The 17,114-nt window shown below is 49.7% G+C and overlaps 1 protein-coding gene across 2 annotated transcripts in view; it reads left to right on the top strand.

The window, feature by feature from the left end:
- LOC119395155 (nuclear factor related to kappa-B-binding protein) overlaps positions 1-17,114 on the top strand; it is a 755,896-nt gene that overhangs the window by 192,195 nt on the left and 546,587 nt on the right. For both annotated transcript variants that reach the window (XM_037662442.2, XM_049415825.1), the window contains exon 4: positions 11,476-11,543. In XM_037662442.2, the coding sequence (XP_037518370.2) occupies positions 11,476-11,543 (68 nt within the window). The remainder of the gene's footprint in view (positions 1-11,475; positions 11,544-17,114) is intronic.

Below are 17,114 nucleotides of genomic sequence, written 5' to 3'. Positions count from 1 at the left end.
ATCTCGGTGGTCAGTCTGTGTTTTGATTTGCTAAGAACATTAGTGCTCGTAAACTGCCGATTGCACCCGCAATCCCTGCAGTGCAGAGAGAGGTGCGTGCCACCTGCGAGAACCTTCCATGACGATGCATGTTCTCTGAGTCTGTCATTTAGACATCGGCCCGTCTGGCTGATGTACACTTTCCCGCAGCTCAATGAAACTCTGTACACGACCTCATCGGCACAGGGAACAAAGTGCATGGCACATGTTTTTGTGCAACCTTTCTGGTTTACATTTCCCTTCCCATGATCTTTTAACCATGGAGCACAGCTTGGCCAGTTTGCAAGGGGCTGTGAGCACGACGTCAACCTCGTGCTTGCGACCAATCTTCTTCAAATTGTGCGACACAGAATGCACATACGGCATAACCACAATCTTTTCTGTTTTCCTTTTATCCTGGGTGTTGGTAGCATTTGTCCTCTTTAACTCCTTTAACAACGTGCCACCCACTGCAACTAGCAGACTGTCAGGGTAACCCGAGCTGAGCAGGCGACTCGCTTGAGGAAACTGTGCTTTATGTAATGGGGACAAGGCTTCTTCAACGACGAACTAAGGCAGGAAATAGCAATTGCTCTTTTTTTTTTACAAGCTTACTGTGAGATGAATCATAAGGTATGCAGACCCTTCTTAGACTGTAGTGAAAATTCCCAGCAAACATGGTCAACTCAATTAAAAACCTCGGTAACATCTAAAAACTGCAAATCATCATTGGCTGGTTGTTCATGAGTGAATGATAATGAACTTTAATCGAGTTGCCCATGTTTGCTAGGAATTTTCGCCGCGGTCTAAGGAGGGTCTGTTACCTTATGATTCATCTCACAGTAAGCTCGTAAAGAAAATAGCAATTGCTATTTCCTGCCTTAGTTCATTGCTGAAGAAATCTTGTCTGCATAACATAGAGCATAGCTTCCGCAAGCAAGTCACCTGCTCAGCTCGGGTTACCCTGACAGTGTGCTAGTCAACGTTTATAGATACTTTTTCAGTTCCGTAACTCCTCCGCCGAAGGCGGTCGCCGCTTTTACCCAGGCAGTGAGAGGGTGCCACAGTCGTGAATAGCGCTGTCGCGCGGGGGGGCACACGTGTTCTTTTCCGTAGTGCTTGGCCGCGTGCGGGGCTGTCATGGAATGTTTTTCGTGGGTGTTTTAGCTGTGCATGCGCGAGGTTACTCTCGACGACTTCGGTGAATTCATACAACCGAGCATTCCTTGCCACAGGAAGTCAAGCAGTTTTCAAGCTTTGCGATGCGAACTTTTTTCGTGCCGGCTGTACCAGCGGGTACAAAAGCATAACCCAGTAAAGCGGCACTTTTTTGCCCCGTCGCCCAATCCGCAGCCTCTTGAAAACTGGGTGCGAGCTATTTCTCGCGCCGATACACCGCTGAGCAAAACATGCGAGACCATATACCATGGTGACCAAGTTTAGCCACTCTTGCATAGTGCATTTGAAAGCCTCTGTGCAAAAAAAAAAAAAAAAAAAAAAAAGAAAGAAAAACGTCGTGAGTCTTTTGTCCAGAGTAATGTTCTGGCGGGCTAGTTGGTTCATTGCTGTTAGACATTATTAAACTGCACGAAATGACTAGGACGCAAGCAAGAAAAGAGAACAACACGAACTGCGTTCGTGTTGTTCGCTGTGTTTTCTTGCTTGTGTCCTGGTCATTTCGCGCAGTTTAAGAACGTCTAACACCTTGTCCAGAAAAATGCGATGAAAGACAAAGTTTGCCGACAGCTTATGTCCATGCCGTTCCGTGACCTCTCAGGTGCTTCAGACGACCATGGGTAATTGTGCATCATCACCAGAAGCAAAAGCCTTTTGTTACTGGCAGGCTACGTGGCTTTCAAATTGAAGAAAACAACGCGCTGTGAGGTCTGCAAGTAAGATGCCCATAGCAGGCGGGATTCATGCCGCACGAGTCTATGCTGGTCACTGTGTGCCAGGGGCGCTGCAGAAATTTTTTTCGGGGGGGGAGGGGCACCTCCTTGACCTTAAGGGGGGGTCGGGCAGGCAAATGTGATCGAGTGTCATTTTGAGCTCTGTATGCTATAGCGAAAAAAATTTCGGGGGGGGGGGGGGCACAAGCCCGGTGTGCCCCCCCCCCCCTGACTACGCCACTGCTGTGCGCGAATGTGTCAGTGGTAGCCTTTCAGAGAAACTGCTTGCATGTGCGCACGTATGGTAGAGCGTGCTATGAAGCATGCTTTCAAGGGCACATTTTTTGGTGACCTGTTCTGGGGTGTGCTGAATGCTCTTATAACGAGAGGTACAAACACTGTTGGCTTCACTTTTATTTACTCCCATGCACTTCTTTGCACAAGCCAAATGCTTGGAAAACAGCAGTACCATTTAGGCACAGAGAGAGAGCAAGAAAGCAAGTTTTAAAAATTAGTTGGCAGCATACCTGCCAACAGAAGCGTAGCCAGGAACGTGGTGTTTCTCCTCCGATATTTTTCGATTTTGCATGTGTATATTCACGCACTCATACAAACACACGCACGAACGTACCAAAAATATGATTACCCCCCCCCCCCTCCCCGAATGTAGTGCCTGGTTATGCTACTGACTGCCAACAATGCTGTACATTGCAGTCGCGTGTAAAAATGTTTTCCCGTTCATTTTGCATACCAAGGATCTCGGTTTGCTTTCACAAAGTAATATTTTTTGCGATGCCACCATGTTCGAATTAATTGACCGAAATGCATGTTGCTTGGCGTTTTGAAACAATACAAATGCGCATTATTATTTCGTACAATGCAAGACTTTCGAAAACGTCACGTAACGCGAAGTTGCAAAATTAGTATGCGCGAAATATGGTGTGTTCTTGGCTAGACCAAATATTTTCAAGTTAATGAACACACTAGAATTACTGAAATGATATGTGTCCATCAGTTTTCGCTAAATCCGTGACACGCTTGCCAACCGCGAAAAATTCTCGGCGAATAATTCGAGTATATTGATACAGCAATGTTAAATTCGTACTACAAAATGTTGTAACCCCGAGTTTTCTATGTTTGAAATTCGTATTTTTGGAGCATGCTCAATAGCAAAACTAGTGTGGTCTTAATAAAACGGACATGGACAGGCGCAGGGCGAAGCGAGCGCTTTGTCATTGCACAGAACTGACGCCTACGAAGCGTGTCTGTACAGATCTTTTCAAGTTCGTGAGCAATATGACACGCACAAATTAAAGTACATGTCCAATTAATGTTAACTAACTGGAGTGTTACAGTGTTCGCGCAATTCTCATTCGGCCGTATGCAAAGGCTCATGCAAAACCCTTCGCGCTAGCAGACGACCCTCGCTCTCCTAGTGCAAAGCGCGACTGCAGCGGTGTGGTGGCGGGTGCGGCGACAGGCCGCCTCCTCCCTACGCGCGCCGCGAGGAGATACGGAACTGAAAAAGTATCTATAAACGTTGGTGCTAGTTGCAGTGGGTGGCGTGTTGTTAAAGAGGACAAATGCTAACAACACCCAGGATAAAAGGAAAACAGAAAAGGTTGTGGTCATGTTGTATCTGCATTCTGTGTCGCACAATTTGAGAGAAGATTGGTCGCAAGTACGGGGTTTTGAAGTCGTGCTCACAGCCCCCTGCAAACTGGCCAAGCTGTGCTCCATGGTTAAAATCATGGGAAGGGAAATGTGAACCAGAAAGGTTGCAGAAAAACACGTGCCATGCACTTTGTTCCCTGTACTGATGAGGTCATGTACAGAGTTTCGTTGAGCTGCGGAAAAGTGTACATCGCCCAGACGGGCCGATGTCTAAATGACAGACTCAGAGAACATGCATCGTCATGGGAGGTTCTCGCAGGTGGCATGCACCTCTCTCTGCACTGCAGAGATTGCGGGTGCAATCGGCAGTTTACGAGCACTAATGTTCTTAGCAAATCAAAACACAGACTGACCACCGAGATGACGGAAGCTGTACAGATTAAAGCAAACTCAACCCCGTGCATCAGTGTTCCCTCGGCAGCGCTGAATGATAAAGAAATAGGCTTTCTAAATAGTTAAAGGGCGGCAGTTCGGATAAGTAACCTTCCTGTTGGCCTTGTCTCTCTTGTGATAAGGTGGCTGCACATGCGCGATTCCGTCCTCTCGCGAGAAAAATATCCAATAAACTGCAGTAGTAAGTTGAGTGTCTGTCCTGCTTTCCTTCTATTCCTGCTGTTTTCCGCTCATACGATCTACAAGATGAAAATGGTAGCGATGTAACAAAACTTACCGCGTACAGTAGCTCCTACACATTATGCTTGCTGCGCCCGTGCACCGTGTCCACTGCAGTTGGCTGCAGTCGCGAGCCAGCACTAGTTAGGGTAAAGAACGAAATGTGCGAAAGCTGCTAATAATGCAACAATTGCAAAAGTTCAAAAGTAAAATACTTACCTCGAATGTGGCTGAATCCACGGACCGTGCCAACATGAATATTTCAAAGACGCCGGATATAAAATACGCCGGTGACCTGTGACATGATGCGTCTGATGCGTCCACAAGAAAGCGCGGTCCGGTCGCGATGACTATGCTGATGGCACTTGCCGCAACGCGCGCACTTCTGAGAAAATTAAATTTTAAGATTATCGCTTTTGTCAACAAACAGTACAAAATTTTGTAAGCAAGAATTCTTTTTTTTATTTTAGAGCTTATTTTCACCTTATCTTTCTTCTTCAAGTGCAACTTTTTTGGATGGTTTGTTAGTACGAAACCAACGCTTGTCAGCCGTTTTCTGTCCGTGTTCTCGTGTCAGCGAAGTGCGGCGGCTGTTCGCAAACTTTGCATCGTTGTAAAGTGGGTAGGCTTGCAGGTGGTGTTCAATTGGTTGACCAATTGAGTAGATGTGATCATCCAGTTGAAGCTAACGGGTTCCCAAATGGTCATCCAATACCTACCTTTTTTTTAGGGTTGCCATGTTAGTTACAAATATATTGCAACTAAATATTTCAAACAATGGGTCTGCTACGATTGTATAGTGCTTTTCGAATTCGAATGTGCACATCCAATTGGACCAACAAGCATTCCAATTTGGAGGCCAATTGGAACGCACTGTTCCAATGGTTTTCCAATTGGAATTTGTGACACCAATTGTGTTGTATTCAGCATGTGCGTTATCATCTAGATAGCCCATGCGCATGCGTATGGCATGCGCAGATGCACGCGCACGCGCCTTATCATGTCAGCTAACATCTGTGTATATTAACCATCACGGACTAAGAATAAACGGAGTTGTTTGAGGTACTGGGTCGGTGTAGTTACTTCGTGATCCTGCGGCTCTCCGACGTAGTTCGGCAGGGCATGGCGGCGGATACCACAGTTGGCGACGAGGGTGGGACTCGTGGGCTGCGTCAAGTAGCCGTCCTACGAGAGATGAAGGTGCGACGAACTTGTCTCCACGAAGTAGGAGGTCTCCAACGACTGAGAGCTCAGTCCGCACCCTGTAGAATGGAACTGCATCGGCAGGCAACGTCTTCACTGCAGGCCATGTCGAAGTCACCCACTTCATGACCTGTTGCAGCAGGTGGTCTTGCATTGTTTCAGCAACAAACTCCTCATGGGTAACGCATGGTGAGACTACACAAACGGTCTCCCCAGTCTCTTCCTCCTCCACTTGAACTGGGAGAGGCATCCTTGAAAGAGCGTCAGCAACCGTATTCTTGTCACCCTTTTGGAATTCAATTGTGAAGTTGTATGCCAGTAGTCTTGCGTGCCACCTTGCTATTCGGAACGGACGGCGACCTACTCCCTTTGTACTTAAGAGTGTAGTCAGAGCCTGGTGGTCGGTGCGCAGAGTGAATGGACGGCCCCAAAGGTAAACTCTCCAGTGTTCGCATGCCCACAAGCATGCAAGGGCTTCCAGTTCCCCAACGGAGTACTTCTGTTCCTGTGGAGTAAGCCTGCGAGAAGCAAATGAAATCGTTACTAGCTCATCATTTCTTGTCTGTTGCAACACTGCTCCTAGCCCGATGGATGAGGCGTCTGTGGTAACGATAATGTCACCCACAGGGTCAAAAAGCTGTAAACATCTTGTGGACAAAGTACTTTTCAGCTGCTCGAAACAAGCTTGTCTGGCAGGATTCCAAGTGAACGTGGAATTCTTACGTAAGAGCTCACGAAGAGGCTCAACAAGCACTGCATAGTCAGGTACGAACTTTGCGTAATAGCCAACCATTCCTAAGAATGAGCGCAGGGTACTGATATCCGTTGGTGCTGGTGCAGCCTTGATGGCGTCAATGTTGCTTTGTAGAGGCCGTATACCCTGGTGACTTATCATGTGCCCAAGGAATTCTATTTCTTGAACATTGAAAATGCATTTGTCATTCAGCTTGAATCCCGACTTTGCAATCAAGTGCAACACTTGCTTCAGGTTCTTGAAATGCTCCTCAGGCGTGCTACCAAACACAATCACGTCATCTATGTAGCACAAAGTATTTTTGCATTTCTGCAGGACAGTGACCATCATTTTCTGAAAAGCAGACGGTGCCGATGCAAGGCCAAAGCAGACGCGTTTGAATCGGTACAATCCACTATCGGTTATGAAGGTAGTCAATTCTCTACTTTCAGGACTCAGCAGGACTTGGTGGTATGCGGCTGCTAAATCAATCTTGGAAAAATACTTTGCACCGTGAAGTTTGTGCAGCAGTTCTTCCGTGTGAGGCAACGGAAATTTGTCAATGACAACCGCTTTGTTCGGTTCGCGTAGGTCGACAAAAATTCTTATCTTGCCATTTTTCTTTGCCACTACTACGATTGGTGATACCCATTCTGAGGCATCCACCTTTTCTATCACATCATTCTGCTCAAGGCGCTGCAGCTCTTCACGCACCGCGTCTCGCACTGAAAATGGCAAACGGCGTAACTTAGCAGCGACAGGCGTGACCCCTTGTCTTATCTTGACCTTGTGAATGAAATTGGCTGCTAGCCCTAACTTTCCATCGAACAAGGTTGAAAATGCGGAGAAAAGTTCAGGATCAAGGCCTTGTGGCGCTTGCGTAATGTTAGTGCATTGAAGTGACATACCATTGATGTGCAGCCGCAGGGCTTCGATAGCGTCGATGCCGAGGATGTCCGTACCGCCTTTGACGACGTAGAAAAGTATCTCGGCGTGCCGACCTTGGAAGAAGACTGGCGCCGTAAGACACCCCTCAGTGCTTATTCTGCGGCGAGAAAAATCGTACAGTGCCGCTGAGGTCGGCTGCACCGGAGGGCATTTCAACCTCGAATACGTGACGGCCGACAGAATCGAGACAGCAGAGCCTGTGTCTACGAGGAGACGTACGGGTACGTCCTGCACGAGGGTGTCCACATGTATTGCTGCTTTTTTCTGCCGGGCGAGAAGCAACACGTTGAGGTCTTCGGATATATTGGAGGTATCGACCTCTCGGACAGCAAGTGCCCGCTCGTCTGGCATGCCGCTCCGACATACACGCTGGAAATGTCCCCGTTTGCCGCATTTACTGCATGTTTTATCCCGCGCCTTGCATGTTTTGGAATCTGCGAGATGCCGAGAAGACCCGCAACGAAAACACGCTTTGTGCTGCGAAAACGGCATTCGTGCTTCTGTACGGGCTGGCATCTGATGTTTATCCACCTTTTGGATGCTCGCGGCTGATGACTGTAGCTCAAGTGAGTATTTCGTGGCTTCTTCAATGTTGTTCGAGATAGTCAGCGCACGTTCAAGCGTAAGCGAAGTTCCTTCCAGAAGTAGGCGTTCCCGAAGTACATGGTTGCTCGTTTTTGCTACAAGCTGGTCACGAATGAAGTCGTCAGTTTGCTCCCCGAAGTTGCAGGACAATGCCAACTCGCGCAGTGCCGTGACGAATGCTGCTGCGGTCTCCCCAGGCAGTTGGGTGCGCTGTCCGAACCGGTGCCGTTCCACGACGATGTTCGTTTTAGCAGTAAAGTAGGCGTCCAACGCAGCCACCGCTGCATCGTACTCGTCGCTCGGGCCGCTTTCTTCTTTTCCCGCTGTATGCGGTAATGCGTAGTACAATCGCTGGCCTTCCACCCCCGAGCAGTGCAACAGCAAAGCTTTACGGCGAGCAGATGAGTGGACGTCGCTCCCCGATGCCAGGAGATAATTCTTGAAAAGGCGGTGCCACTGCGTCCACGGAAGGGTAGGCTTCCCGGGCGTCGGCAGGAACTTGGGCGGTTGGTGCAGGTTCATTGCTTCAACTTTCGGTCACTTCACCACTCGTCTCACCCAGGAATAACAAGGACAAAACAGCGACTACGTGAGCAATACTGGTGGCCTGCTATGTGCAAACAAGTAGAACAGTTGATTGCATCTTGTGGTATGCCAGTCAGTTGACAAGTCTGCAAAACAAGTGACACCACCATTGCAGCCAGTTGCATTCCCGTCGGCACCATGGCAGAAGCTAGGAATTGATATTGTGGGTCCTTTTGCGAACGTGTCTGCAGATTGTCGTTTCGCGATTACGGCCATTGATTACTTCAGCAAGTGGCCAGAGGTTTGCTTCGCTGCGAGGGTGACTGCTACAACAGTTATTTCCTTCCTACGAAGTATTTTTAGCAGGGAAGGATACCCAGACGAGATTGTGAGTGACCATGGTCCTCAGTTTACAGCCTGCAAGTTCGACAGTTTTCTCAAGGAACGCAGCATCACCCATACGTATTCGGCAGTCTACCACCCGCAAACGAATGGCCAAGTGGAAAGATTTAACCGGGTGCTCAAAGAGTATGTTCAGGTCTGCACGCGTGAACGTCGGTCTCTCAAGGAAGCCATCACCGAATATCTAGGAGTTTACCGTTTCACGCCGCATGCCACTACAAGAGTGAAGCCTTCCGTTCTCCTGCACGGCCGCCATCCCAGAACTAAACTGGATCTAGTAGGAGCGCCAGGTAAACAGTTTTTTCAAGACCCACATGCAGCAATGGAGGCCGTCCGCAGCAGGGTAAAGCAAAAGCAACAAGCAAGTAAGACCTACACCGACCGTCGACGAGCTGCAAAGCAGTCTCCGTTAACAACAGGTCAACCGGTACGAATCAGGCTGCCAGATCATGTGCCTAAGGGTGCTGTGAGTTACTCAAGCCCGTTCACAATCATTGACCAATGTGGCCAAGACACTTACAAACTAAGTGATGGTCGCACCTGGAATCGGAATCGGCTAGTACCCTGCCCTCGGCCTGCTACTCCTGTAGAATCTTCCTGTTGTGACTCGCCAAACGATTCCGATGATGCACCCCAGCCGTCAAACCTGGGAGCCTCAGTTTCAAGGGACCTTCCAGAACTGAGGCGGTCGACGAGGCTAAGAAGACCACCGTCGTGGTTAAAAGACTATGAACGACATTGATTGCTATGTAGTGTCTACTTATTGTTACTCTTTCTAAGTGATTGTTCAAGTTTTTGAGGGGAGGGAGAATGTTGTATTCAGCATGTGCGTTATCATCTAGATAGCCCATGCGCATGCGCATGGCATGCGCAGATGCACGCGCACGCGCCTTATCATGTCAGCTAACATCTGTGTATATTAACCATCACGGACTAAGAATAAACAGAGTTGTTTGAGGTACTGGGTCGGTGTAGTTACTTCGTGATCCTGCGGCTCTCCGACGTAGTTCGGCAGGGCATGGCGGCGGATACCACAAATTGGACTAAGAAGCATTCCACTTGGGAGACCAATTGGCAAACGGTGGACCAATTGGAATGACCACTTGGAACTGTGAGGTCCAATTGGTCCTTCCTGTTGAAGTGCAGCATTCCACTTGGTTTCCAATTCATTCCATTTGGGACCAATTGCTGGGAACTGGTATGACCAGTTGGACCCATTCACTTTTTTTGACTGGGTACGATCGTCTTGGGCTTTTATCGTCACACTCGACAAGGCAATGCTCACTTTGAAGAACGTCCTTCTAAGGTCATTTAACCTCCACTGGATGTACCGAGTGGGACAATCGAGTGTCAAGCTTTGCTGAAAGGCCTCATTGGGCACTGTCAGGAGTTGCCTTCCGGCCAGGAGCCTTCGAGGCAGCAGTGAGGAAGACGTACAGCGATGTTAAGAGATCAAATGTATAGAGATGTTTACTTGATTGCATATTGGTAGCGGATGCCTCTTCCAGCGGGCCAAAGCCCGGCTTAAATGTCTTTTGGACGATTGCTAGGGAAAATATTGTTCACTTCATTTGTCAAATAAGGTAACAGTCTCCACGCGACGCCCCGAAGGGGAAGAACGTATGGGACCACCTCCATTTTTCCCCCGGGAAAGGGCAAGGTGAGCCCGTCAGATTGGCGGCGCTAGCGACGTGATGCGGGCGTACGAAGGAAGACGTCACTGCCACAGCAGTGCATTCTTGGGGGGCCACTCATATTTACAACGTCACAGAGGGGATTTGTCGACACCTGGTGAGCCCTCGTTGAAGGGCTGCATTGTTGAGTTCTGCACACTGTATGCGAGAGAATATCCTTCACGTTCAAAATGTGGATGCGGAATCCACTTTCCCGAAAAGGATATTTCTTTGTTTTGTTGTCTTGGGACGGGGGTGGTCCCATGAATGACTATTCGGAAGATGCCTCCTCGCATAGAGGACTCTACAGTGCCCGTGGTTGGCATGCTCAAGCATGCGATCATTCAAACACATTCCAGTTTTGTCTGAAGGTGCAGAATGGGGTGCGGGTAGAAGTGATTGGTGCATTTCTCGCCGCAGCGGTCTAAAAAATTCCGCGTGCTGAAAAATGGTGCCGGAAGGGGGAGTGGTTGGTGGCTTTGTTTGGGACCCCCCACCCTTGGATTCGCCACTGTCTCAGTATGGTGCTGTCCTCTGTTGAGCTTTGAATGTGGTGCTGGGTACTCTCTGCGTTCTAGCCTTTGATGTTGCCGGGACTGCATCCGTGGAGGCTGAGTCCATACCCATCAAGGGGTTAATATAATTTTTTTTTGTCGCACTCTGATGAGTGTTCACGTGGACGCTTTCATTAGACGTGGGCGAGAGCCAAACCAAGAATCAGTATTGGAAGGATGTAAGCAGTGTGTCAGCTGCGTCATCAGCCAAGCAGTGACTTGTTACTGGCCTCGCTAAGCCTGGCTCTGTAGACTGGACAGCTGCACAGGATGAAAGAGTGCGTCATAGATTGGTGACTATGAGTCAGCAACCCTGCAAGCCATGCCACTCCCAGAAAGGGAAATTAGCCTTTCAGTTTTTTATTTTCCCATCCTACAACACAGATAGGGGGGTTTAGGTGAAAGCTGCTCAAGGGCAGCTTGGCATACCTAAAGTTCAGCAGAAGAACTTATACAGTTGAAAACGCATAATTACACTAGGATCACCTGATCACACAATCCTGATTTATTGAGTCCCTCTAGTGCAAGCACCATGAAGCAGAAGAAAACTGGCTCTTGTGGGTGGCCTGTAGGGCTTGCTTAGTGTGTGGCCCTCATGAGAATGTTCTTTGGGTCTCTGTAAGTTCACTCATTGGTACACTGTTCTTGTTTCAATGCAGGCGGCTGTTCAGTGGGTGCAACTTCAAGTTTGGCAATCCCATCCACATCTTCTTCCTGCGGCTCAGAGGTGAGTGCAATCTCAAATTACCTTGTTTTCTGTGAGCCGATTCCATTGTACCCTTGCAAACTACGTAATATCGTCACTCCTTCTAACTTGCTGCCATCCTTGGCTGCGTTTCCCATCCCTTCGTATCCACTCCATTGCCACATGCGCTTATTTCTTTTATTTTAATGTGATTGGGCTTCACCCACAAAAACCTGTTGCCACCACTTGTTGTAGGCTGCGCCACAGTGTTGGCAACTTCGCAGTTGTTTCAAACTGTTCTGTTAAGATTACGCGCAGAACACGAATATCTGCATTTAAACCTGGGAGTGTTAGCGCTGCTCGTAGCCATGACGGCGACTGTGGAACCCTCTTTTTTTTTGCCTACGGGCGTCACACTCCCAGGTTTAAATGTACAGATATACCCGATAAGTCGACGGGAGGACGAGCATCGCTGTAGTTCAATTGGTAGAGCATCGGATGCACCATCCGAAGGCTGCCGGCTTGGTCTTTGCTGGCGGCAAGTAGTTCTTTCATCCAGTTTAATTTCTTCACATTTATATTATAATTGCTGCAAATAACGTCCCCTATACTTTCCTTGGCTTCATTGTCATTAAGGTTGTGTGTAACCAAGAAAAACAAGCCCTTAAGTTTTCTTTCCTGCACGCAGGACACGAGGAACCAGTGTTTATTCTAGAGCTAACAGAACACACGCTGGGAGGTTTGATAAGCAAGGTTGGCGGTAACGCGTTACAAGTAATGCCGTTACAGGGAACGCCTTACTTTTTTCGGTAATTTAGTAACGTGCTCGTTATTGTTTCGTAACTGTAACGGGCAACGTACTTATGTTAACATTTTTCGGTAACATGAAGTGTCACGTTACTCATTACCTTTTATTCCAATTATCCTGGGAATCTTACACAAAACTCCTTCATCTCAAAGTTGGCACATTCCCAGAGCTGCCCTTATGTCGCAGCAGCGGACTGCTATCGGCCTTTCCGGTGTTGACAATAGGAGTATCATCTAATGCGTTCTTCGAGCGTATATTTAACGTAGCTGCGGACGTATTCACTAAGAAGCCAGGCATGCTGTCTGACGACAGCTTAGAAAGAGAGCCGTTGCTTAAAGGGGTACTGACACCATTTTTCGAAGGCGAGGTTACTGTGCCATACAAATCTCCTGCATATGGAGACGGCTCTGAGCAAGTGTGGAGCTCAGCAAATGCTGAGAAGACATTTTATTTTGATATTAAAGTGAATTTTCCCATGGTGCACCTACCGGCATCGACAGTAGCTTGACGTCAGGCTACAGTACTAATTCTGGTGACTTTAAGCAGCAGTCTGGCTAGTTGTGATGCTGTCAGGGACCAAAACTTCTAAAATGGCTGCTTGTGTGTCACTAACAGAGCCACTGTGCGGAGCGGCCGTGGAAACATCATGATATATTGCGCGAGCACGTGACGAGAAGCTCATTCCGTGTTGTGAGGTCAGGGTACAGTAGGAACCAAAACTAGCTTTTAAAAACATACTGTAGTTACTTTTTCAGGGTGCAGTCGTGCTTAGCAGTATGCTTTCTGGGCTCTTGAGGGCTCGGCCTTTCATTTGACACAAGAAAGCGACGAATGAAAATTCTCGTGTCAGTGCCCCTTTAAATTCTACAATTTGTATTTGTCAGCAAGCAGTCCTTGCAATATTATAGCGCTGTTTGTCAGTTCTGTTTTCAAAGTAAAATTTGCTTTTATCTGCTTTTAACTGCGGGTTCTCGTTGTTGAATTCCTGAGCAAGCGAGGCTGACTTCGAACACCTTTGCATAAATTTTCACAGCAATTATGTAGTTGTACAGCACGTATTGTTTGTATGTTCAGTCTTGCTTTTGCTGGGCGCATGTTTGCCCAATAAAGAAGTTTCGTCTTTACCGGCTTGAGTTCTGCATCCTTCGCCATCACAGCCACGTAACATCTGATGGAGGTGCTGATTTTTTCATGTTTCGGACACCAATGAAAACCGTGAACCCAGTGGCGTACCAACTCGTTCGTGAGTGGGGGGACTATATATATATATTGCCACGTGCGTTTCTTTATCACTTTTGCTGTATTCGGTTTTTGGCCACAAAGACTGTCAGCAACGCTCAGCGCGCACTGCGTCTCATTGTTCGAGAACCTTCGCGATCATTGTAGATCGTTTTGTTAAGATTGCGCGCAAGACGCGCACACTCGAGCTTATTCTAGAATTTGCACGACAGCCAGCGATAACGCTGGAATATTCGACGGCACATGTTTAAATGCCGACGCGCTTCACCGCTTGTCAGTTGATCGACGGTCGACGCTCTGTTCGCCGCTATCAGTGTATTGCTGTAGTTTGACCTTCAGTTTCTCGGCCACAAGTTCGGCCAAATAAACAATTTCATCTCGGACGTGCTGACTGTTGTCTTCGTCGACGTCACAACCACGTGACATCTGGTGGAGGTGCTGCTTCTTCCATGATCCGGACGCCCCTGTGAAGCGCTGACCCAAGCCCAAGCCGCGAGGAGGACGACGGCAAAGAAAACCCGGATCGTCGAACAAGCCGCAGGCAGAAGGGACTGCAGCCAGAGTACGGGCTCCTTCCCGAAAACACCAGGCAGCCCCAGGTCCCAACAACGACCGCAGCGACGATGACCGACCCCGTGCAGCCTGCGCCGATACTTCTCCGGCAGCCCAAGGAGCCGCCAACTTTCCGCGGGTCATCATTCGAAGACCCGGAAACCTGGATCGAGACCTTCGAAAGGGTCTCAGCGTTCAACAACTGGGACTCCGAGGACAAGCTGCGCCACGTCTACTTTTACCTGGAAGATGCAGCAAGGACCTGGTTCAAGAATCGGGAGTCCACTCTTCGAACCTGGGACGCCTTTCGCAGCGCTTTCCTGGAGACGTTCACAAGCGTCGTCCGAAAGGAAAGGGCCGCAGCCTTGCTGGATACACGGGTCCAACTTCCAAATGAAAGCGTGGCCATCTTTGCAGAGGAAATGACCCGGCTATTTCGCCACGCTGACCCTGCCATGCCCGAGGACAAGAAAGTCCGCTTCCTCACGCGAGGGGTAAAGCAAGAGCTCTTCGTTGGTCTGATGCGGAACCCACCTTCGACAGTCCAAGAATTCGTCTCAGAAGCGACGACGATTGAGAAGACGATGGAAATACGAACCCGCCAGTGCAATCGCCGTACGATTGAAGACAGTACAGCTGTTCATGCCTTCGCCTCCGACGACCTGCGCGAAACGATCCGAGCGATCGTTCGGGAGGAACTGCGCAAACTATTACCCTCACCACAGCCTCAAGTGGACTTGATCGCAGAGGTCGTTCAATCAGAAATCCAGCAGTCGCTGGGCAACCTTGAACCACCACTGCCCCAGCCGCAAGCCATGAACTACGCTGCTGCAGCCCGACGCAACGCCCCCCCTCCTCGCCCACGTCAAGACGCCGCGCCGCCCCAGCAGTCCCGCCGTCAGGCACCACCGCCGCCGCCACCGACGTCATACCGCCCACCAGCCGGCCAGCGATACACGCTAAGGAAGACCGACGTTTGGCGCGCCCCTGACAACCGCCCGCTCTGCTACCACTGCGGGGAGGCCGGCCACACGTACAGCCGCTGTCAGTACCGACAGATGGGGCTTCGAGGATTCGCCGTCAACGCGCCGCGCCCACAGCCAGGCGAATGGCCTCGCGACATCGACGACTACCTCACCGGAACACAGTGGCAAGAACGACGACCTTCCCGCTCGCCTTCGCCGGGCCGCTACATGTCACCGCACCGCCGGCAATACACTGGCCCAAATCGGGGCCGGTCGCCTAGCCCATATCCGGGAAACTAAGGGCAGCAATCGATGGAGGTGCGGTTGCTGTGCGATGAACTACCGAAGATCCTCCGCTGCCGACGACCGAACGAAGCCCTAACGTCGAAACTTCACGGCCTGAGGAAGACCTGACGACGCCACGTCGAAGCAGCGGAACAAACCGACGCAGCATGACCCGACGCCGCGACCCAACAGCAACGCAAGACGACGAACTAGCGACCTCGACGTTCTCATTGACGGCCACAACGTCACCACTCTCGTCGACACTGGAACCGACTATTGCCTCATCAGTGGGCCTTTCGCCACGATGTTGAAGAAAGTTAAGACTGCTTGGGAAGGCCCCGAAATCCGTACCGCTGGAGGCCATCTAATAACGCCGTCTGGAGTCTGCACAGCAAGAGTAACAATCAATAATCGCACGTATCCTGCAAGTTTCGTAATCTTGCAACACTGCTCCAGGGACGTCATACTTGGCATGGATTTCTTAAACCATCATGGCGCCGTCATTGACTTAAGAGCCAAGTCGATAACCCTATCGTCGGACAAAACGACACCGCCGGATACGAATCCATGTCACCATGCCCTGAACGTGCTCGAGGATCAAGTTACCATCCCGCCTCGCTCCAGCGTCATAATTCCCGTCAGCACCGAAAAAGCTGAAGACATCGAACGTGTCATCGAGAGCGATCAGCGTTTGCTACTAGACCGTGACATCTGCGTTGCAAGGGGCATTGCTCGGTTGCTCGAAGGAAAAGGAAGCGTGATGCTAACGAACTTCAGCCAAGAATACAGACACCTGAGCAGGGGCACGACGATTGCATACATCGAAGAAAACTTGGCTGTTAGCGATGCGTTTGCCTTTTCGGATCATGACGAAGCTACGACGACTACCCCAACAGCTGAGCCACCCTTGGACGTAAACCCAAATCTTCCCGCTCGCCAACAGCAACAGCTTCGATGCCTTCTGCAGAAAAACAAGGACTGTTTCTCGTCGTCATCGCGGGTCCGACAAACACCCCTTGCTAAGCACCGCATCTTAACAGAAGAAAATGCTCGACCACTCCGTCAGAGTCCCTACCGGGTTTCGACGCGGGAACGGGACGCCGTGAAGAAACAGGTCGACGAAATGCTACGCGACGACATCATTCAGCCGTCGCAGAGTCCGTGGGCATTCCCCGTGGTGCTAGTGAAGAAGAAGGATGGGACTCTCCGTTTTTGCGTCGATTATCGTCGCCTGAACAAAGTCACGAAGAAGGACGTGTATCCCCTTCCCCGGATTGACGACACCCTGGATCGATTACACAACCAAAGTACTTTTCGTCGATGGACCTCAAGACCGGTTACTGGCAAATAGAAGTGGACGAGAGAGACCGAGAAAAGACTGCCTTTATAACGCCAGACGGCCTGTTTGAGTTCAAGGTCATGCCTGTTGGTCTTTGCTCGGCACCTGCGACTTTTCAACGGGTTATGGATACAGTACTGGCCGGCTTGAAGTGGCAGACGTGCCTCGTGTACTTGGACGACGTCGTTGTGTTTTCCTCAAACTTCGACGAACACCTTCGGCGCCTTGAAGCTGTACTTCAAGCAATCAAGACCTCCGGACTCACTTTGAAGCCTGAAAAGTGCCGCTTCGCGTACGAGGAGCTCTTGTTCTTGGGTCATATGATCAGCAAGGATGGTGTTCGCCGGGACCCGCGGAAAACAGCTGCCATCGCTGACTTCCCGACGCCCACCGACAAGAAGGCCGTACGCCGTTTTCTCGGCTTG

Source organism: Rhipicephalus sanguineus, chromosome 5 (genome assembly GCF_013339695.2).
Source record: "Rhipicephalus sanguineus isolate Rsan-2018 chromosome 5, BIME_Rsan_1.4, whole genome shotgun sequence".
Taxonomy (NCBI): domain Eukaryota; kingdom Metazoa; phylum Arthropoda; class Arachnida; order Ixodida; family Ixodidae; genus Rhipicephalus; species Rhipicephalus sanguineus.
This window is presented reverse-complemented; position numbering and strand designations above follow the sequence as displayed.